The 18,867-nt window shown below is 43.2% G+C and overlaps 1 protein-coding gene across 1 annotated transcript in view; it reads left to right on the forward strand.

Annotated features, from left to right (window-relative positions):
• EDA25 (CCAAT-binding factor) overlaps window positions 1-18,867 on the forward strand; it is a 92,015-nt gene that overhangs the window by 28,384 nt on the left and 44,764 nt on the right. The window contains exons 8-14 of the mRNA XM_086493483.1: window positions 1,210-1,302; window positions 1,571-1,711; window positions 1,835-1,918; window positions 2,128-2,271; window positions 2,503-2,592; window positions 3,497-3,579; window positions 3,715-3,921. Coding sequence (XP_086349609.1) covers window positions 1,210-1,302; window positions 1,571-1,711; window positions 1,835-1,918; window positions 2,128-2,271; window positions 2,503-2,592; window positions 3,497-3,579; window positions 3,715-3,921 — 842 coding nt within the window. The remainder of the gene's footprint in view (window positions 1-1,209; window positions 1,303-1,570; window positions 1,712-1,834; window positions 1,919-2,127; window positions 2,272-2,502; window positions 2,593-3,496; window positions 3,580-3,714; window positions 3,922-18,867) is intronic.

Below are 18,867 nucleotides of genomic sequence, written 5' to 3' on the forward strand. Positions count from 1 at the left end.
TTTCCGTGGGTACCCCCCTCTTTATATAGGCAGTTGTCTGACCTCCCCTAAAAACCCCACGACCTAGAAAATAGGGGCAAAAACTGGAAAAATATGGAACTGGCCAGTAGATGGAAAGCCAGTGATACAAGGCTCTGGGAAAAAATGCCTTGAACCTGGAGCCGTTAAGAGGCAAACAAAATGACACAGCCAGTAGTACAGGGTGGGCAAAACAATGGTGGAAACAGGCCAAAAGTGAGAAAAATACCTCACACAGGTTGGACACTGCCACAAAACATCCCTCACTCCCTATGATCAGCCCCTGGGAGGTATTGGTGCTAGCAGCTCTGCCAAGATCGGCAAGAGGGGTGACAATCTCTTAACAAGGACGCAATTGTGTTGTGGCATCTGTACGTAAGCAGTGATGTGGCCAGATGCTTTTCAAGTGAACTGCAAAATGGGTAGACCATGATGTAACTAAACTGAACTGAACCGTGAACTGTGGATGAAACCGAGTGTTAGAATCCATGATGAAGAATTACCTCATGATGAAGAATTAACTCACCTCTGAATCCTGATGAACAAGACCAAAAGCAACTCAAAAACTGGAGTTGGTGACCCCGTGAGATTCCCCGCCAAAAAAGCAACAATCAAGACCAAAACCAACTCAAAGACTGGAGCTGCTGGGCCCAGTCCAAAAAGTAGCTTATCAGAGTGCTCGTCTCAAGCGCTGGACTGCCTCCAATTAAGAACACTTAATAAAACAGCTTCATGTAAAACAGCAGATACTCGATACCTGCAGATTCTGGAAGCTCTGGAGAAGATGCTGACAGTGGCCATGCTTGTGGCGGTGAAAGCCTATTAAAGGTGGAACCACTACAGTTGCTTGTTCATGAAAATGGTGAACTAGCATACATGGCTTATACAGAGAACTCAAAAGCCTCCTATAACAAGGGCCAAGTGTCACTCCTATAGAACTCAAAGAATCCTATAACACGGGCCAAGTGGCACTCTTCTGCTCTCACACTAACTCAATTTAATTGGTTGACGGCGAGGAGTTGCTACATGTATTATTTAAATGAATGCTTGTTTACTAGTCACTAATACTAGAACATGAGTCCATAGCGCATTGATAGGTTTTGGGATTCTGCATTGTTTTCTTAGAGTTTCGCTACTGCATTTATTTCTTTATGTCTGTGAACGCGACTGATTGGTGGATTTTTATCGCAGGTGGTTTTCTTGAATCAGATTGTACTGAGTAACAGAAAGGACGGACCAAAGCTTGCACAAAAATTGATTGATATCTACTTTTCACTCTTCAAGGTCTCTCTGATTTTTTCCCTCAGAAGCCTTTGAAACTTGTGATACAAATCTTGTCTTGCGGTTGTGATACCTTCTTCTCTGACAAAAAAAGGGCCAATTGATAGTCTTAGCCATACTAGTGTTTTACATGAGTTTTATGTTACGTTTGATAGTTATGATCTCCTAAAGATGAGCTGTTCAGCGCAGTTTTTGCAATGGGTTCATGCATGATTCACTTTAACACCTGGATCGGGATTGATTATGTTGCGATGTTTGTTGTAAAGGACAGGTCATAACAACTGGTGAATCAAAAAGTTCTCATGCGAAGGAAAAGAGCAGGCCAAAAAAACAAGGAAAGATCAAGCAAGGCAAGGAGGAAGATGGTGGTGTGGTTGAGATTGATTCTCGATTGCTATCAGCACTTTTGACTGTATGATGACAAGTTTTCTCTTTTCATGAAAATCAATTTCTGAAGTTGGGATTTTTTCTCTTATGCAATTATGTGGTTTGTTTTTATTGGCAAAGATATTCTCTAAAAGTAGAATTTGTGCAGGGGGTGAACAGGGCTTTCCCCTATGTTGCAGCTGAGGATGTTGACACCCTTGTAGAGGAGCATACTCCTGTTCTATTTCGTCTGGTAATTTATGAAGCTATCAGCTCAGCTCTGCCTGGGTGCTATTTAAATCTGCAGATGAATGTTGAAGGTTCCTCTTAAAAATTTTAATGCATGAACAAAGCATCAATAGTGAAGTATTTGATAAGGCTACATTAAATCACCTTATCCAGTTGGCTTATTATCTGTAGCTCTGAAGTGTCTCCTCTTTTTCTTCTCTTTGCCTAAAACAGGTGCATTCTAAAAGCTTCAATGTTGGAGTGCAAGCACTTATGCTCCTCTACCAGCTTCTTGCAAAGAATAATACTGTTAGTGACCGCCTCTACCGTGCTCTCTATGCTGTTCTTTTGTCTCCTGGACTCTCTAAATCGTCCAAGGTGAGGGAGGAACCTTCTCTCTATAAAGGTTTTACGTGTTAAGTAAGCATGTGCATAGAGTTTTTGGACAAGTTTTCAATTGTGCAATTCCTTACTTGCAAGGGTCTGTATTCATTCAAGTTGTTGCCAGTTCATTGCTGATTTATTCTCTCTTGTATGTTTTAACAGTTTTGTGAGGTTCTTGGTCTCAATTCATGAAATCTGTTATGATTTTTTGTGTTTCCTTTACAGATGGAGATGTTTCTTGGCCTGGTATTCAAGGCCATCAAGTCAGATATTAACTCAAAAAGAATGGCTGCGTTTGCAAAACGTCTGATGCAGGTAGTTCCTTCCTTGCCTGTTTTATTCTTTGGATGTAAGCAGACAAAATCATGTTTGATAAGGTTTGTTTGTAGTTGGTTAGCCTATTTGTGATCATCTTCAATAAGATTGGTCGTAGTTGGTAAATGTGAAGTGATTATCGCTTAGAGCTCTGCACAAGCTTTGTTTAGAGCCCTCAAGCTCTGAAAACAGAGCTAATTAGCCCATTTTTTTTACCTTTGACAAACATTGTGTGTGCGTGTGCACGTGCATGCGCCGCTACAAGAAAAGACAAACTTTCTTTCGGATGAAGTCAGTTGGCACATTTGAATGAAAGGCTAACGGGCTACTTGGCCCCTTGACGGACCTCGACATGGACTTAATCGGATTAAAGAACGCAGTCAGGTTCGACTGAGTAACCACAGAAAGCAACTTTTGTAGATGAGCCAAGATATTGTTGGTAAAAAAACTACTTGAGGGGGAGGGTTTTAGCTATTGATAATGATCAAACAAGGTCGTGCAAAAAAAAGTGTATTGGTACAGATAGTAGCACATTATTGATATTAGTCAACATGGGGTTCTGCTTAAATTTCTATAGCCATTTTGTTCCTTGAGTTGACAATCATTTGTTATTAGAAGAATATGTATATTTTTAAAGCTAGGGTAAATCGTATGCATGTACGATTATGCATTCTACACCAAAGATGAACTCAGTGTCTAGTAATATCAACACGTTTTTGAGTATGAGAGGGAGGTGCATGAGAAAGCAACAAGTATGAATGATAGATTCTTGAGATGGAGTTTTGAACTGATAGTCATTGTGGGTCTCTCAAATACAACGTTAATAAACCTGTTAAGCAAAAAGTTCAAGCTTGCTAAGAATTTGAGGTACCGTTTTTTGTAACACAGTGGTTTGCAACTGTAGGTTGCCTTGCAAGGGGCTCCCCAGTTTGCATGTGGGTGTCTTCTTCTTTTATCAGAAGTTCTCAAGTCGAGGCCCACACTCTGGTATTGTCTTTGTAAAACAGTAACTGAAGCTGCATCATCATATCATGATATGCTTGATTGTGATACTTATTCTAAGGGTGAATGTATTCTAAGGGTGAATGCAGTAACAAATGCTGATTTGTATTCTGATAACAGGTATGCTGTGACTCAAGCTGAGGATGCAGATGAAGAAATTGAGCATTTTACAGATTTCAGGGATGATGACATGACTGAAGATGATATGTTTGAGACTAACACTCTTACTAATAGCCCCTCAAATCCAGCCGGGGATAATGAGGAAGACTTTGGAAGATGGCAAAAAGAAGGGAATTATAATGCACGGCATCGAGATCCTTCATTCTGGTAAATCTAACGTTGATCCTTTCTAGCATAAATCCTTCTCCCTCCCTGAGCATATAGTTTGGCCCTTTGTTTTACTGTCAGTTTGTAGTAATATTTTCACTTTGATCTTGTCCTTTTTTTGGATAGCCATCGCTGTGTCTCATTGGCCAATTTCAGTCTCTAGAAGATGTTAAGTTTTTCGCCCTTGCTCTCAACAGAATGAGTATAAAGCTTTAGTCCTTGTACTTTTTCTCTCTTGCTCTCAACAGAATTAGTATCTGCTTTCTCTTTCTGTTGTAGTAGGCTACTTTGTATACCCAAAAGACTATACAACATTCACCAAGATGACTTCCTGATTTTAAGCCTCTCCGATCTTGTTACACTTACAATCTTTTCAGCTCTTAATGTATCAAGAGGTGGACAATTTTTGTTATACCGTGTCTTCAGCACGGCTAGAGGAATCTCATTCCTATCACTACTACAAGATGGGATATATCTGAAACTCGGCACACTTTGGAGAGATGGGGTAGTAATGCAGCTGAAGTAGAGGATATATCAGTAGGTGAGACCAAGAGTGGGTCCCTTTGCTTATAAACAACTGTAGGTTGAGTCAATTGTTGTGCCGCCTTTCCTTCCATTCACATCTTCTTGCGTACACTGCATTTGATCTTTTCCTTGTAGAAGTGCCTAAAAATTCCTGATGAGCCCTGTATCTCTCTTGGACTTTTGCCTGATGTCCATGCTTTGAAAAAGGCATTGAGCGAGAGGTGCCTCAACCTGCCATATGACCTGCTTACCCTGAAAAGAATGTGGTGTCTTGGAAGCTGGATGAAGAAGGCCTTTTGATAAGGATGCTCTCTATGAACAGTGGAACAAAAGATGAAACGAGACAAGACTCTTCAACCAAGAGGGATCAAGGATACCATCGGATGGTGCCTTACCTCCAATGTTTTTCAGTTATGAGGGCTCACCAGGTCATTATGTTTAGAAGTTTTCAACCATGTGAGCTTTACAGTTTGGTCCATTGCAAAGAGACCGCTAAATTATGCCTTGTTCGGTCAATACAATACTTCTTTGTTTTGCACTTACCTGGCAAACTTAGCAGTGCGAGAATCCTAAAATTTGGACACGTCTGGCCGTCCCCAAGTGCAAACAACATTGATAAAACCCATGAAACATTTTCTTTTGGTGATCATTGGAACCCATCTTCAACTATGTGCTTGTATCAGCATGCTTTACCTTGTGTCTGGCTAAGTTTTGACTATTGTATTTCTGATCTGTATCTTGTTGAAAAGTCTTTGCCAACTGCAGCTTTTCTACTTGCACAAACCAAGAGATTCTACCAATCCCTCTATAAGTCAATTTGAAAAGTTCTTGCAACACTGCAACTTTTCTAGAGATTCTGCCAATCCCTTTCTATCACATCTTCTAAGACACTAAAAAAATCACTCGCGCCTTGGCTTTCTTTGCCTCTTGTCCTTTGCTTCTTGTCTTACCGCTTGGTCAGACACTCTGCAGACTGGCTGTCAAAAGCATAGCGACCATTGCTTTGTTCTTTCACTGACCCTGGTAGTAGACCTTGCCGAGTCTGGAACTGCTTTCCCCAATGTCCTCTTTCCCTTGGTCAGTTTCTGCAACTTTGTTGAAAAGCAACCTCGTCAAAAAGCATCTTGTTCCAAAAAGCACCTTCTCCCAACGAGAAGCTTCTGCCATAAAGCATATTCTTCCCGAAAAGCAACTTCTTTCTGAAACGCAACTTCATAGAAAAGTAGCTTATTCAAAAAGTTTTTTTTTTTTCAAAAAGCACTTTGTCAAAAAGTTTCTTCTTGAAAGCAAAATAATTTTTGTAAAAAGATTCTTCATTAAGAAGCAATTTATGTGAAAAGATTCTTCTTTGAAAACAATTTCTATAAAGAGCTTCTTCTTCAAAAAGCAATTTTTGTAAAAAGCCACCTCTTTAAAAACCAATATCTGGAAAAAGCTGCTTCGTCCAAAATCTGTGTGTCAACATATTGGTCTCCTCTTCTCTACTATTCTTGAGGATGAAAAAGCAGTGCTTCCACAATCAATTGCTGTAGTTCTGGATTGGATTGCTCTGAGAAGAACCATTTTCTGAGCTCCAATGTCATTGTAGCTCGCAGGCAGGGCGGTAAAATCACTGCAACAATCACTGAACTGGACCGAAACATCGAACATCTCACTGTAGACAAGAGGCACGGAATGGTGGAGTTGCACTCCCTAAAGCATTGGCCCCAAAGTTTGGTGCCCGTTTTGGTACTTCTTTTTATATTAAATAATCCAGAGAGATAACTACCGGGGAGTAGCCATGCATTGATCCAGCGGAACTGATTGTGAAGGCTCGTATTTAAAGGCACTGAGGCCCAAAAGCAACTGTTACAAAAGCTAGGTGCTCAAAAGGAACTTTGCTTAAAACATGTGCTCCAAAGGCAAATCTACAAAAACATGGTGCTTGCATGAAGAGGAGCGGATTTATGTAGAGCTCTATCAAGAGCTCGAAGAGATTGATTGCAGAGTCTCTCACACTCATTGTGGAGATGTAGCTCGTGGGTGAGGAAGGGGGGACTAGGGCTAGCGTTTCACGCAATGACCGTGGGTGTGGCAAAGAATAACGCGGGTGCTTGGCTTCTTTTGAGCTTGAGGATGATTCAAAGGAGGAGGATCTTAGGGAGCTCGAGTATGATAGAGAGGGGAACCTCATTGGCGAGGGAGAGTTCGTTAGCAGGCTGGACATAGGGGCCTTAGATAGTTCTATTGTCAAGGACGACTCTTCTAATGATGTTGATTAACCCCTAGCATCTAGTCCTTACATATGACTAGTCATTGCCTCTCATTTGTTCTCTTGACTCTCAAAGTCATGGCCACACCTATCACCCATCATCTTATGTACTTGTTTTAGTACCTTTTCTTAAATTTATTGCAAGCTCACTTCTCCACTCATGGACTTGTTGATTTGGGAATGTTTTCGATGGTTTTAAGAATTGAAGCAAAATAAAAATCAAAACTGCTCGACATAAATTGACACACACTGTATTTTCACGTACAAAGCTATACCCTATTTTATCGTACGATTGTACTCTGACAACTATGCCTCCATATAGGGTGAGTGCCGCACAACAAGAGGAGATTATGAACCAAGTTCATGAGCTTTTGGAAAAAAGGTTAACTCCACCCTAGTTCTTAACCCCTATGTTCCCTAGTCCTTGTGCAAAAGAAGGATGGATCTTGGAGAATGTGCATTGATTTAAGTCACTCAACAAGGTTACCATCAAGAAAAATTCCCTACAGATTGATGATATTTTCGGCAGATTGCAAAGATCTTCAAGCTTAATTGATTTAAAAAAGTGGCTGTCATCAGATCAGGATGGTGCTTGCAAACATACATAAAAGTGCTTTTTGGACTACCTTCATATTGTATGAATTTTTGGTGATGCCCTTCAACCTCACTAATGCGCCTACAACCTTTGACCACATGATGGATAGAATACGACACAATAATTTCGTGGAAACATTTTGACGACATTACTTTTCTTTAAGTTAGAGGTTGAACACGAAGAACACTTAGCAAAAGTGTTTTTAGCTTTAAAGGACCATTGGCTAGTAATCAATTCAAAGAAGAGTGAAATCAATGCTGTTTAAAAACTTTGGACGATGTCACCAACGTGTGACTACTAGCTATCCTTTTTGTTGATTTCTTTCTTATTATCTACTTACTTTCACTTTTTGGAAACACCCCTCGGGAAATCTAACTGCCTTGCATTGCATAGCTAGTGTGGAACTGTCCAGAGGGAGTCCAGGCCTGAGGGCAAGAGAGCACTAAGGTTGGACAAAGACTATGGTTAGCCAAAGTGGGGTCATTGACTAGCCAAGGAATCCTTTGCTACAGAGGCTACATTTCAGTTCTGGATGTGGCCACAGTGTACAAAGAGGGTCGGATGACCTAGAAAGATACAATGGCAGCATCTCCTAAAATTTAGGGAACTGCTATTTTGGGACCTGAAAATGTGTTTGCGTCATTACCTTCGGAATGACAAGGGGAACATTTTCTTACTCTGCCGTGAAGTCAACTGGGCAACCGGTTGGGAGATTTTTAGGCGGCAACCCCGAAACGGGAAAATGCTTATAAATGTGCCAAGTGGCACCTTCTGGTGCACTTGCCTCATGCAACAAGAGTTGGCGCTGAATTTAGGAGGGAGAGAGCCTCATTTTCAGTTTTGTCACAGGTTAAGAGCTATGGAGTGCTTGCTTTCCCTCCTATGTACAGTGCGGTGCCAGGAGTGATGCCCTGCACGCTACGCACTGCCCTCTCTCTCCCCTTTGGCAGTATGTTATGCCCCTCTAGTGCGCGATTGCTGAGGCAAGAGCCTCTTGCACAGGTACTGGATTAGCTAGCGGCTAATCCCCCTGCAGGTACAGGTGAATTCGGAGAGGTTTCACGCCAGAAATCTCGTCCGATTCAAAGGGCAAGTAGCCCTATAGGTGCGGGAGCTCGAGGACTTGCTAAGGATGCGACCGGCACGTGAAACGGAGCCCGAAACAGTAAATTACAGCTTGCTGTGTATTTTTGCAGGTTTGGGGTTTTGGCCCTAAATGGACCCTAATACCCCCAGGAGGTTCAGGGACGCGAGGGGACCGCTGTACAGGTGATCTAGCGCATTTTCGGGGCTGAAAACAGGGCTGAAAACAGAGAATTCAGCATGCTGCAGATTCTCACCAGGTTTTGCAAAGTGCCCGTATACGTCGAGAAGGTCCGTCAATGCGTGGGAATACTGACTGTGAAGGGTCCTAGTACAATTATGTTGCCGAAATCGGGCCGGAACAGTTGAAATTCAGCCAAGTTTGTGCGGGGCAGCTTGTAGGGATCCACAGCGTTTATTCCCTCTTTTGAATAATAAAGAAATACCGAAAGGGGCGCCTAAGTTAGGGGCCAATCTGATGTCGGTCTACTCATACAGGTGCATTTTAGCAGCCTGTATCCCTCTCCCCTTTGTTGTGTCTTGAAAGTACAGGTAAAATAGACGACTAATAATGGGTGAAAGCTAAATCAAGGTTTAAAGTAAAGTCTACCGCCCTTTTTGGATTGAACAGGCCGGTTACATGGTTCCATCGACGGGATTAAATCACTTTTTCCCATAGAAGTGAGCCTTGGTCAGTTTGGGCTTGAAGACACAGGGGATCATAGACCAGACACAGGGAATTGCAATTATGGCATTTCCAGGTCAAGTTAATAGCGGCCAAGGAACACATATGAACCCTAATAGTGTTCCCATGTTTCAGTCACTTCCATATGACAATTTAACGTCACTGGAGAGGCCAACTCCGTACAAAGAAGGTGGCAAAGGTGTGACTTTCACGACCTTTACAGGGTTTGATGACAGGAAGAAGGCTCTCTCATTCCTCCAGCAGTTTGACAAGGCCTATGCAGGGGGAAACTTTACAGAGGCTTCAAAGGTCCGCAAGGCAGCCACTTTCTTGACAGGGAATGCGGGACAATGGTGGACAACTTTATTGCTTCAAGGGCAAGCTCCGTCCACATAGATTTACTTCAAGCAGATTTTTGCAGCATCATGGTTATCTGATGACTTTGAAGCAGATGTCATGACAGAATGGCACCAGCTTAATGCTGCTACTTGCAAGAATCTGGATGACTACAATCGGAAGTTTTGGAAAGCTCTACTTCCAGTAACTTCCTATAGGTTTGTGCCATTGACAGAACACATTAAAAAATACTGTTGTGGCCTACCCAAAGGATTGAGAAAGTATTGCACGAAAACCAAAGTCACTACTTTGACGCAGCTCATCGAGGTAGCAAACACTGGCAATGGTTTGCTCAAGGGAGAAGATTGTGAATTCAATAATGGCGTCAAGGAAGGATCAGCCAAGAAAAATTCAGCGAAGAAGTATGTTTCCAAGGAGGTTCCTAAAGTGACTCAGGAGCCAGCCAACACATGGAAAGGCAAAGCTTCGGCTGAATCAGAAAAGGGACCAGCGAAGAAATGGAAAAGATGTTTTCCTCGCAAGTCTGAAGAGCAAAAGAAGGTCCTGAGGACAGAGAACAAATGCTTTATTTGTGAGCAACCTGGCCACATTGCTTACAATTGTCCTACAAAGAAAAGGCCAGCTGATTCTGAAGACAAGGAGGACAGGAAAGGAAAGAAGCCCATGGCTGGTTTAGTGCCAGATATGGTGGGCGACAAGCCAAATTCAGATGCAAGTGAGCTTTGCAGAGCATGGGGAAAGGTCAGGGATCAAACAGTGCTTATCTTCTTTGACCCAGGGGCCAAAGCCAACTTTATTTCCCCAGAATTGGCTTCAAAGTTGGGAATCAGACCTGAAGAGATGGGGTATACAGCAGAGGCAGGTTTGGCATGTCCTGGCCATACAGAGGCTGTGACACCCATCATTGGAAAGTTGTGTCTACATATCCAGTCCTATGTAGATGCTGAAGAATTTTACATCATGCCACTGGACGGATGTGATGTGTTGTTAGGTATTCCTTGGTTGTTTCGTGTACAGGGAATCATGGATGCCTACAACAAAAAGATCACTGTACAGAGCAGGGGAAAGACTCACATTCTAGATGTAAAGCTTAAAGGGGAGTCTATTCCCACTGTATCAGCTTCTGCTATTACTTGTGTAATGAAAAAGCATCTTTCTGCGTACTTGGTTTTTGCACGTGAAGTGTCAGATTGTGATGAATCAAATTTATCTGTGCTAGATAAAGAAAGGTCAATGTTTTTACAACAGTATAGTGACTGTTTTTCCGATTCATTACCGTCTCAATTACCGCCAGAGAGACCCGAGGACCATGTGATAGATTTGGTGCTAGGCAGTAGTCCACCAAATAAGCCTCCGTACAGGGTTAGTGCGGCTCAGCAAAAAGAGATAATGGGCCAAGTACAGGAGCTGTTATCAAAGGGGATGATTCAGCCCAGTTCATCTCCATTCTGTTCTCCAGTGTTGTTGGTGCAGAAAAAGGATGGCTCATGGCGTATGTGCATCGACTACCGTGCACTGAACAAGAATACCATCAAGAATAGGTTCCCTATACCTAGAATTGATGATATGAGAGAACAGTCTGCAAATGATGAAGATTTTGCAAGGCTCTTTGAGCAGCTAATGCATGGACAACGTCATGAACACTATCTTCTCAAAGATGGGTTCATGATGATGCATGGCAGATTGTGTCTCACAAAGCCATTGCGACGCAAAGTTATGGAAGAGAGTCATGTCCCACCGTATGCAGCGCATCGTGGTATCGATGCTACAGTTAAAGCGGTTGAGACATTCTTCTACTGGCCTACATTGAGAAGAGATGTGGATGCCTTTGTGCGAGAATGCCTAATATGCCAAAAGGTCATGTTTGACAGGCAAAAGGCACCAGGGTTATTGCAACCACTACCTATTCCAGATAAACCATGGGAAAGTATTGCTATGGATTTTATCTTTGATCTTCCGAGAACGCAGACAGGAAACGATGGTATTTGGACTATTATTTGCAGATTCAGCAAGCAGGCTCATTTTATTCCTGTCAGGAAGAAGATAAAGCCAGATCAGATGGCACGCTTGTTTATGAGCAATATTTTCAAGTATCATGGCATGCCACAGTCGATTGTTAGCGACCGTGATCCACGCATGACAAGTTTATTCTGGAGAGGCTTGTTTGAGAATATGGGCACCATGCTCAAATTCTCTTCTTCATTTCATCCTCAAACAGATGGGCAGTCAGAAGAGGCCAATTCTACTGTCCTAGATCTGCTGAAGTGCTATGTGTCAGAGCATAAAGGACAGTGGGAGCAGTATTTGCCATTGGTGGAGTATGCATACAATAATACAGTGCATTCATCAACTGGCAAGGCACCTTTTGAGATAGTTGAAGGTGGCAAGAATGTTCCTCCCATACTGCATACAAAGGACAAAATATTTGAAGCAGATAAGTATGTTCAGGACATGGATGAAATGTACAAGAAGGTCAAAGTGGCCTTAGAAAAGACTCAGGCAAAGCAAAAGAAAGCAGCTGATCGTCACCGTCGTGAAGTGGTATATTCACTTGGTGATTGGGTGCTTTTACGCTTTGAAAAGGCAAGGTTAAAGAAGATGAAGGGCAAGGAAAGACTGTTTCCAAAGCTCAGCATGCGTTACTATGGGCCTTTTCAAGTATGCGACATAATCAGTGATGTTGCATATAGGCTGAAATTGCCTGACAGTTGGAAGATTCACAATGCGTTTCATGTGAGTCTTCTCAAACCCTATGTGGGTGATGTGCCAGAAGATATGCCAGCTGATGATCAGCCGGAAGTCGAGGAACTTGACGAGATCTTGGTCCCTGAACAGATTTTGGCACACAAAGAAAGGAAAGTGAAAGGCAAGGTTGCTAGGCATTACTTGGTAAAGTTCAGAAACTATTCACCAATGGATGCTAAGTGGATGGAAGAAGGTGAACTTGCAGAGTCACCAACTGTGTTATCACTTTACCTTGAAGCCTTCGGTTTGCAACCTACCTTGTCCCCTTGAGTTTCAGATCTACATGGATTGTCAGTGTGACAATGGCTTTTGAAACAAATGATGTACATGGTATTTAAAGTGAGCTCAAATGAAATACCTGTTACATGAATGTTAGAGCTGTACAGATTGTCAGTTTGGCAATTGCTCTTATGGAATGTCCAAAAGTTTGGTTAGTGCTATAGAAGTGAGTATTTCTTGTCAGTTTGTCAAGGATACAGTGATTGCTTCTATTGAAGAGTACATGTGTAAGTGCATTCTTAAACTGTCGGTTTGGGTATGCTTGAAAGTGTTACGGGATCCAACGTGTACTATAAGACAGTGGCAAAATGTGCAGCTACCATTTTGTCATTGGAAAGTTAGTGACTCAAAGCAATGGCAGAGTGCGCAGCTACCACTATGTCATTGGGACAGGGTTCACACGCAGGCAATACATGTGTCGATGAGGTGTTGAATACACCAGGGTTGACAATGAGCATGTATGTGTCGTATATGTGTCGACAGGTGTTGAATACATCAGTGTTGACAGGAGGCATGTACGACATAGATGCAAACGAGGACGTTTGAGATTTCAAGAGGGGGGTATGTCACCAGCGTGTGACTACTATCTATCCTTTTTGTTGATTTCTTTCTTATTATCTATTTACTTTCACTTTTTGGAAACACCCCGCGGGAAATCTAACTGCCTTGCATTGCATAGCTAGTGTGGAACTGTCCAGAGGGAGTCCAGGCCTGAGGGCAAGAGAGCACTAAGGTTAGACAAGGACTATGGTTAGCCAAGTGGGGTCATTGACTAGCCAAAGTGGAATCCTTTGCTACAGAGGCTACATTTTAGTTCTGGATGCGGCCGCAGTGTACAAAGAGGGTCGGATGACCTAGAAAGATACAATGGCAGCATCTCCTAAAATTTAGGGAACTGCTATTTTGGGACCTGAAAATGTCTTCGCGTCATTACGTGCAGTTTGACATGGGGATCATTTTGTTACTCTGTGGCCAAGTCAACAGAGGCTGCAGGTGAGATATTTTTAGACCATAGGGTCTAAAGTGGGAAAATGCACAAATGAGTGACACTTGGCACTCTGAGGCCAGTTTACTACTTATAGAGAAGGCAAAAACGTGATTTATAGCTGGGAGGCTCATTCTGCAAGTTCCTGTCACAGGTTAAGAGCTATGGAGTGCTTGCTTTCCCTCCTATGTACAATGCGGTGCCAAGAGTGATGCCCTGCACGCTACGCACTGTCCTCTCTCTCCCCTTTGGCAGTATGTTATGCCCCTCTAGTGGGCTCTTCATTTGACCAATGCACAGTTGTGTGGGTTCATGCGCAATTGCCGAGGCAAGAGCCTCTTGCACAGGTACTGGATTAGCTAGCGGCTAATCCTCCCGCAGGTACAGGTGAATTCGGAGAGGTTTCACGCGAGAAATCTCGTCCGATTCAAAGGGCAAGTAGCCCTACATGTGCGGGAGCTCGAGGACTTGCTACGGATGCGACCGGCACGCGAAACGGAGCCCGAAACAGTGAATTACAGCCTGCTGTGTATTTTTGCAGGTTTAGGGTTTTGGCCCTAAACGGACCCTAATACCCCCAGGAGGTTCGGGGACGCAAGGGAACCGTTGTACACGTGATCTGGCGCATTTTCAGGGCTGAAAACAGAGAATTCAGCGTGCTGCAGATTCTCGCCAGGTTTTGCAAAGTGCCCGTATGCGTCGGGAAAGTCAGTCAATGCGTGGGAATACTGACTGTGAAGGGTTCTAGTACAGTTATGCTGCCGAAATCAGGCTGGAACAGTGGAAATTCAGCCGAGTTTGTGCGGGGCAGCTTGTAGGGATCCACAACGTTTATTCCCTCTTTTGAACAATAAAGAAATACCGAAAGGGGCGCCTAAGTTAGGGGCCAATTTGGTGTCGGTCTTCTCATACAGGTGCATTCTAGCATCTGTATCCCATTCCCCTCTCTTGTGTCACTATAGTGCAGGTACAATAGACGACTAATAATGGGTGAAAGCTAAATCAAGGTTTGAAGTAAAGTCTACCGCCCTTTTTGGATTGAACAGGCCGGTTTCGCTAATAATGGGTGAAAGCTAAATCAAGGTTTAAAGTAAAGTCTACCGCCCTTTTTGGATTGAACAGGCCGGTTTCAGAGGATGTAGGCTGCGGTCTGGGGAGCGTCTAGTTGTACTTCTGACCTCTAAACGATGTAGGTTGCTGTTTGGGGAGCGTTTAGTTGTAGATGGAAACCTTTGAATGACGCAGGCTGTAGTCTAGGGAGCGTTTGGTTGTATATGGAACCCTTTGAACGACGCAAACTTCGGTTTGGGCAGCGTTTGGTTGTATCTAGATGTCTTCATGCTGTGTGTGTCCACATGTGAATTTTGTGTCATCTGTAAAGAATTTTTGTGAATGTGGTGCATCAATAATTGCAATTTGGATGAGATTGCCTGAGTACGTGATCTTGGTGCGTCGAGGCACCCCTTGACAGGACTAGTGTGGTCTGGGTGTGATGGCTAACATTGCTATGCTGGAATGTCAAGAGTTCTGATGCGGATGAGATGGCTGGATAAAAATGTGATTGTGGAACTGTATGGTGTAATGCATGCTTGTATGAATAAAGGCAGTGTCTGCTAAAGACTCTAATCGAGTTTTGCAATTCTAATCACGGACAATTACTCTTCTTTCAAGAGAGGGGTATGTAACAGACTTGGACACTCCAAGTCAAGAATCAATCACGACAGCACCAAATAACCACTTCAAAACAATTCACAGTTCACAATAGATTTGCAGTGGCCCGGCGGAGTTCCGTGCCTAGAGATATTGGCCCTAAAGACCGGTGCCCCTTTAGGCTTTCGGTTCTTTATGTATTAATGAGTTCAAAGTACACGAGAGTGGTTCGGGTTTCACTCTGAGACTCTGCGTCGAGATGCACTGCAGAGTGTGAGCCCTCACTACTTATTTATTGTTTACAAGGGATGCCCAAAAGCAGAGCCCCAAAAGCTTCAGATTCAAAAGCCTAAAAATAAAAGCAATGGCTCTTTTCTGTCTAACTCTTGAGCTTTTGGAAAATAAAGCAAAGTATTCTCTCTCTTCCTTGCAATTTGCGTAGAGCAAAAAGCAGCCCAGCGCAAAATCCACGCAATTTACGGGATTTTGCCATGTCATCAGGCTTGCGCTTTTTCCGGGATTCTAGTTCTGTTGCCCTAGGGTTAGGGTTAGGGTTTTTGGCAGGTTTTAGGGTTAGGGTTAGGGTTTTTGATAGATTTTAGGGTTTGCAGGTTTTAGGGTTAGGATTTCCAGCAGCAGTAGGGTTTCAGTTCTGGGCAGCCACGTCATCACTTTGTGACATACCCCCCTCTTGAAAGCATTGTAATCGCCCTTGATTACGCCTGCAAAATAGACAGAGGCCATAAACCGTCTTAGCAGACACTGATTGTTAGTACCTACGTACTAGGAACACACATCTAGCACATGTACCAATCGACAGTCACATCGCAGGACATTACTAGACATCAGAGAACATCACATGACATCAACATTCATTCATATCTTAGACCATGATTTATCGGCAATGTAGCTAGCAATCGCATCTAGATCCAATCGGGACCTCATCGATGTCCGATTGACTAACCCCTATTGCAACCATGTCTATTCGAGATCAGTCAGACCATAATGCTGCAATCATTTCGTTTATCAGTTCTTGCACTTAAAAGAAGTCAAGAACAAATTAGTATCATATCAAGAATTCCATTTCATAAAGTGAAACAACAAAATACTGATAGCTTTCAGTATCCATGAAGCTCAAAGAGACATCAGTGACTCTAGTATCTAAATCAAGGCATCTGTTGACAAAGGAGCGGAGTAACTCCCCTCTTGTGCATCCCATTGCACCAGATCTCCGGCCAAGCTGAATTCTGGGTTCCATTTTGGAGTAGAGTATGCTAAACCAAAAGCCTTGAGGTAATGTTTCACAATCTGAGGAGTATCTACTAGGTCCTCCTCCTCCATGCACTTCGCATCCAATGCAGGATAGTTCTTGAACTTAACCAAGAACCGCCTTCGGACTTTACCTTTATTCTTCGTATCCTTATGTGCCAAAATTTGTTCAGGAACAAGGATCTCCTCGTTTTCTTCCACTTTGGGTTGCTCATCAGGCTCCCCATCATCATGCACATCACCTTTAAGAGGTTTCAAGAGACTCACATGAAATACATTGTGAATCCTCCATGTATCAGGCAATTTCAGTCGGAAGGAGACATCATTTATCTTTTCAGTGATCTGGAAAGGTCCATAGTATCGCATACTAAGGTTTGGAAAAAGCCTCTCCTTTCCCTTTTTCTTTCTTAGGCGTGCCTTCTCAAAACGTAAGAGCACCCAATCATCCTCCTTCAATTTCAAGTCGCGACGATGGCGATCCGCTGCCTTTCTTTGTCGTTCTTGAGATTTCTGCAAAGTCTCGCGAACCTTGGCAAAAGCCGTATCTAAGTCTCGCGTATATTCATCCGCTTCAAAAATCCTATCTTTCGTGCTTAGGAAGGTTGGAACCTTCGCAGCACCTTCAACAATCTCAAATGGCGTCTTCCCCGTTGAAGAGTGTATCATGTTATTGTAGGCAAATTCCACCAAACGTAAAGTACTTTTCCCATTGAGTCTTCTGATTCGAGATATAAGACTTCAATAAATCTAGAACCACTGAATTGGCAATCTTAGATTGCTCGTCAGTCTGCTGGTGGAACGTTGACGAGAACTGCAACTGCGTGCCAATGTTCTCCCAAATTGCCTTCCAAAACAAACTCGTAAATCTTGGATCTTTGTCGGAGACAATCGTCTCAGGCATGCCATGTAATCTGAAGATCTGGGCCACAAACAGTCTCGCTAAGTGATCCGGCTTGACTGTTTTCTTCACTGGAATGAAATGAGCCTGTTTGCTAAATCTGTTAATAACAGTCCAGATACCATCGTGACCACTCTGTGTTCTCGGGAGATCAAAAATGAAATCCATTGCAATACTTTCCCAGGGGCGGGTGGGTATGGGTAAAGGTTGTAACAATCCCTGTGCTTTATGCCTATCAAACTTGACCTTCTGGCATACTAAGCAATTGCGCACAAAATCTTCCACATCCTTTTTGAGTCTCGGCCAAAAGAAGTATCTCTCTACCCCTTTCATGGTGGTAGCAATGCCGCGGTGACCCGTAAAAGGTGGACAATGGCATTCGGTCATAACCTTTTCCCTCAACGGCTGTGTAACGCACAACATGGTTTTTCTCATCAAGTAGCCATCCCGAATGGAATATCCCGCTACTGTCTCCCCATTCCGTATCCGTGTAAACGTCTACAAAATTTGTATCTGTGGCATACTGGTCGACCATATCCTCGAACCTCCTATGATGTATCGCGGAAATAGCCAGAACCAACGGCTTCCGAGACAAAGCATCTGCCACCACATTCTTCTGTCCCTGCACATGGACAATCTGGAAGTGAAACTGTGACAAGATGTTCGGCCACCGCATCTGCTTTTCCGAACGCTGCTTCTGTGACAAGAAGTAGTGCAAACTCTGATGGTCTGTAAAGACAGTAAAATCCGCTCCGAGTAGGTAATGCTGCCACTGAGTAAGAGCATGGATAACCGCCAAAAGCTCTTTCTCATAAATCTGTGCTGTCATTTCCGGCCTTGAGAACAATCCGCTCTCATAAGCAATGACATGGCCTTCTTGCATTAAGACCGCACCTAGACTACGACCACAAGCATCACAATATACTTCAAATGACTTCTGCAAGTCCGGCAAAGTCCAAATTGGTCCCGTAGTCAATTTCTCTTTCAATGTCTGAAAGGCAGTCACCTATGTGGATCTCCACGAGAAAGGGACTCCTTTCTGTGTCAAGATATGCAAAGGGGAAGCAACCTCTGCAAACTTTCGAATGAACAACCTGTAGTGCGAACACAGTCCCAATAAGCTTCTAACTTCATGGACATTCTTCAAATCGGGCCAATCACGGATAGTCTCTATCTTGGCCGGATCCATTTGCACTCGTGCTGCTAAGACAATGTGTCCCAAAAAGTGTATCTCTAGTAGGAAAAATTCACTTTTCTTTGCATTAATTACTAACTTGTGATCTCGTAATGCCTGAAAGACCTGAAGCAGATGATCTCTGTGTTTTGCCTCATTCTTGGAGAAAACAATGATGTCGTCAAAGAAAGTGCCAACAAATAGCCTGTACTCTTGAAAAATCCTGTCCATCATCCGGTTAAATGTTCAGGAGCATTGGTTAAGCCAAAAGGCATCACCAAAAACTCAAATAATCCAAAAGTCGTCCGAAAAGCTCTCTTGTAGACGTTGGTACAACTGAAGATGGTCGGCTTGTGGAAATGCCAAGAGCAGGTGCATGAAGCTTTGCAGTAGGATATCTGAATACTTGGGCACGTACTAGATGCAGCCTGGAACAAGTGCTACATGATG

This window comes from Adiantum capillus-veneris, chromosome 21 (assembly GCF_014529385.1).
Source record: "Adiantum capillus-veneris isolate H3 chromosome 21, ASM1452938v2, whole genome shotgun sequence".
Lineage (NCBI taxonomy): Eukaryota > Viridiplantae > Streptophyta > Polypodiopsida > Polypodiales > Pteridaceae > Adiantum > Adiantum capillus-veneris.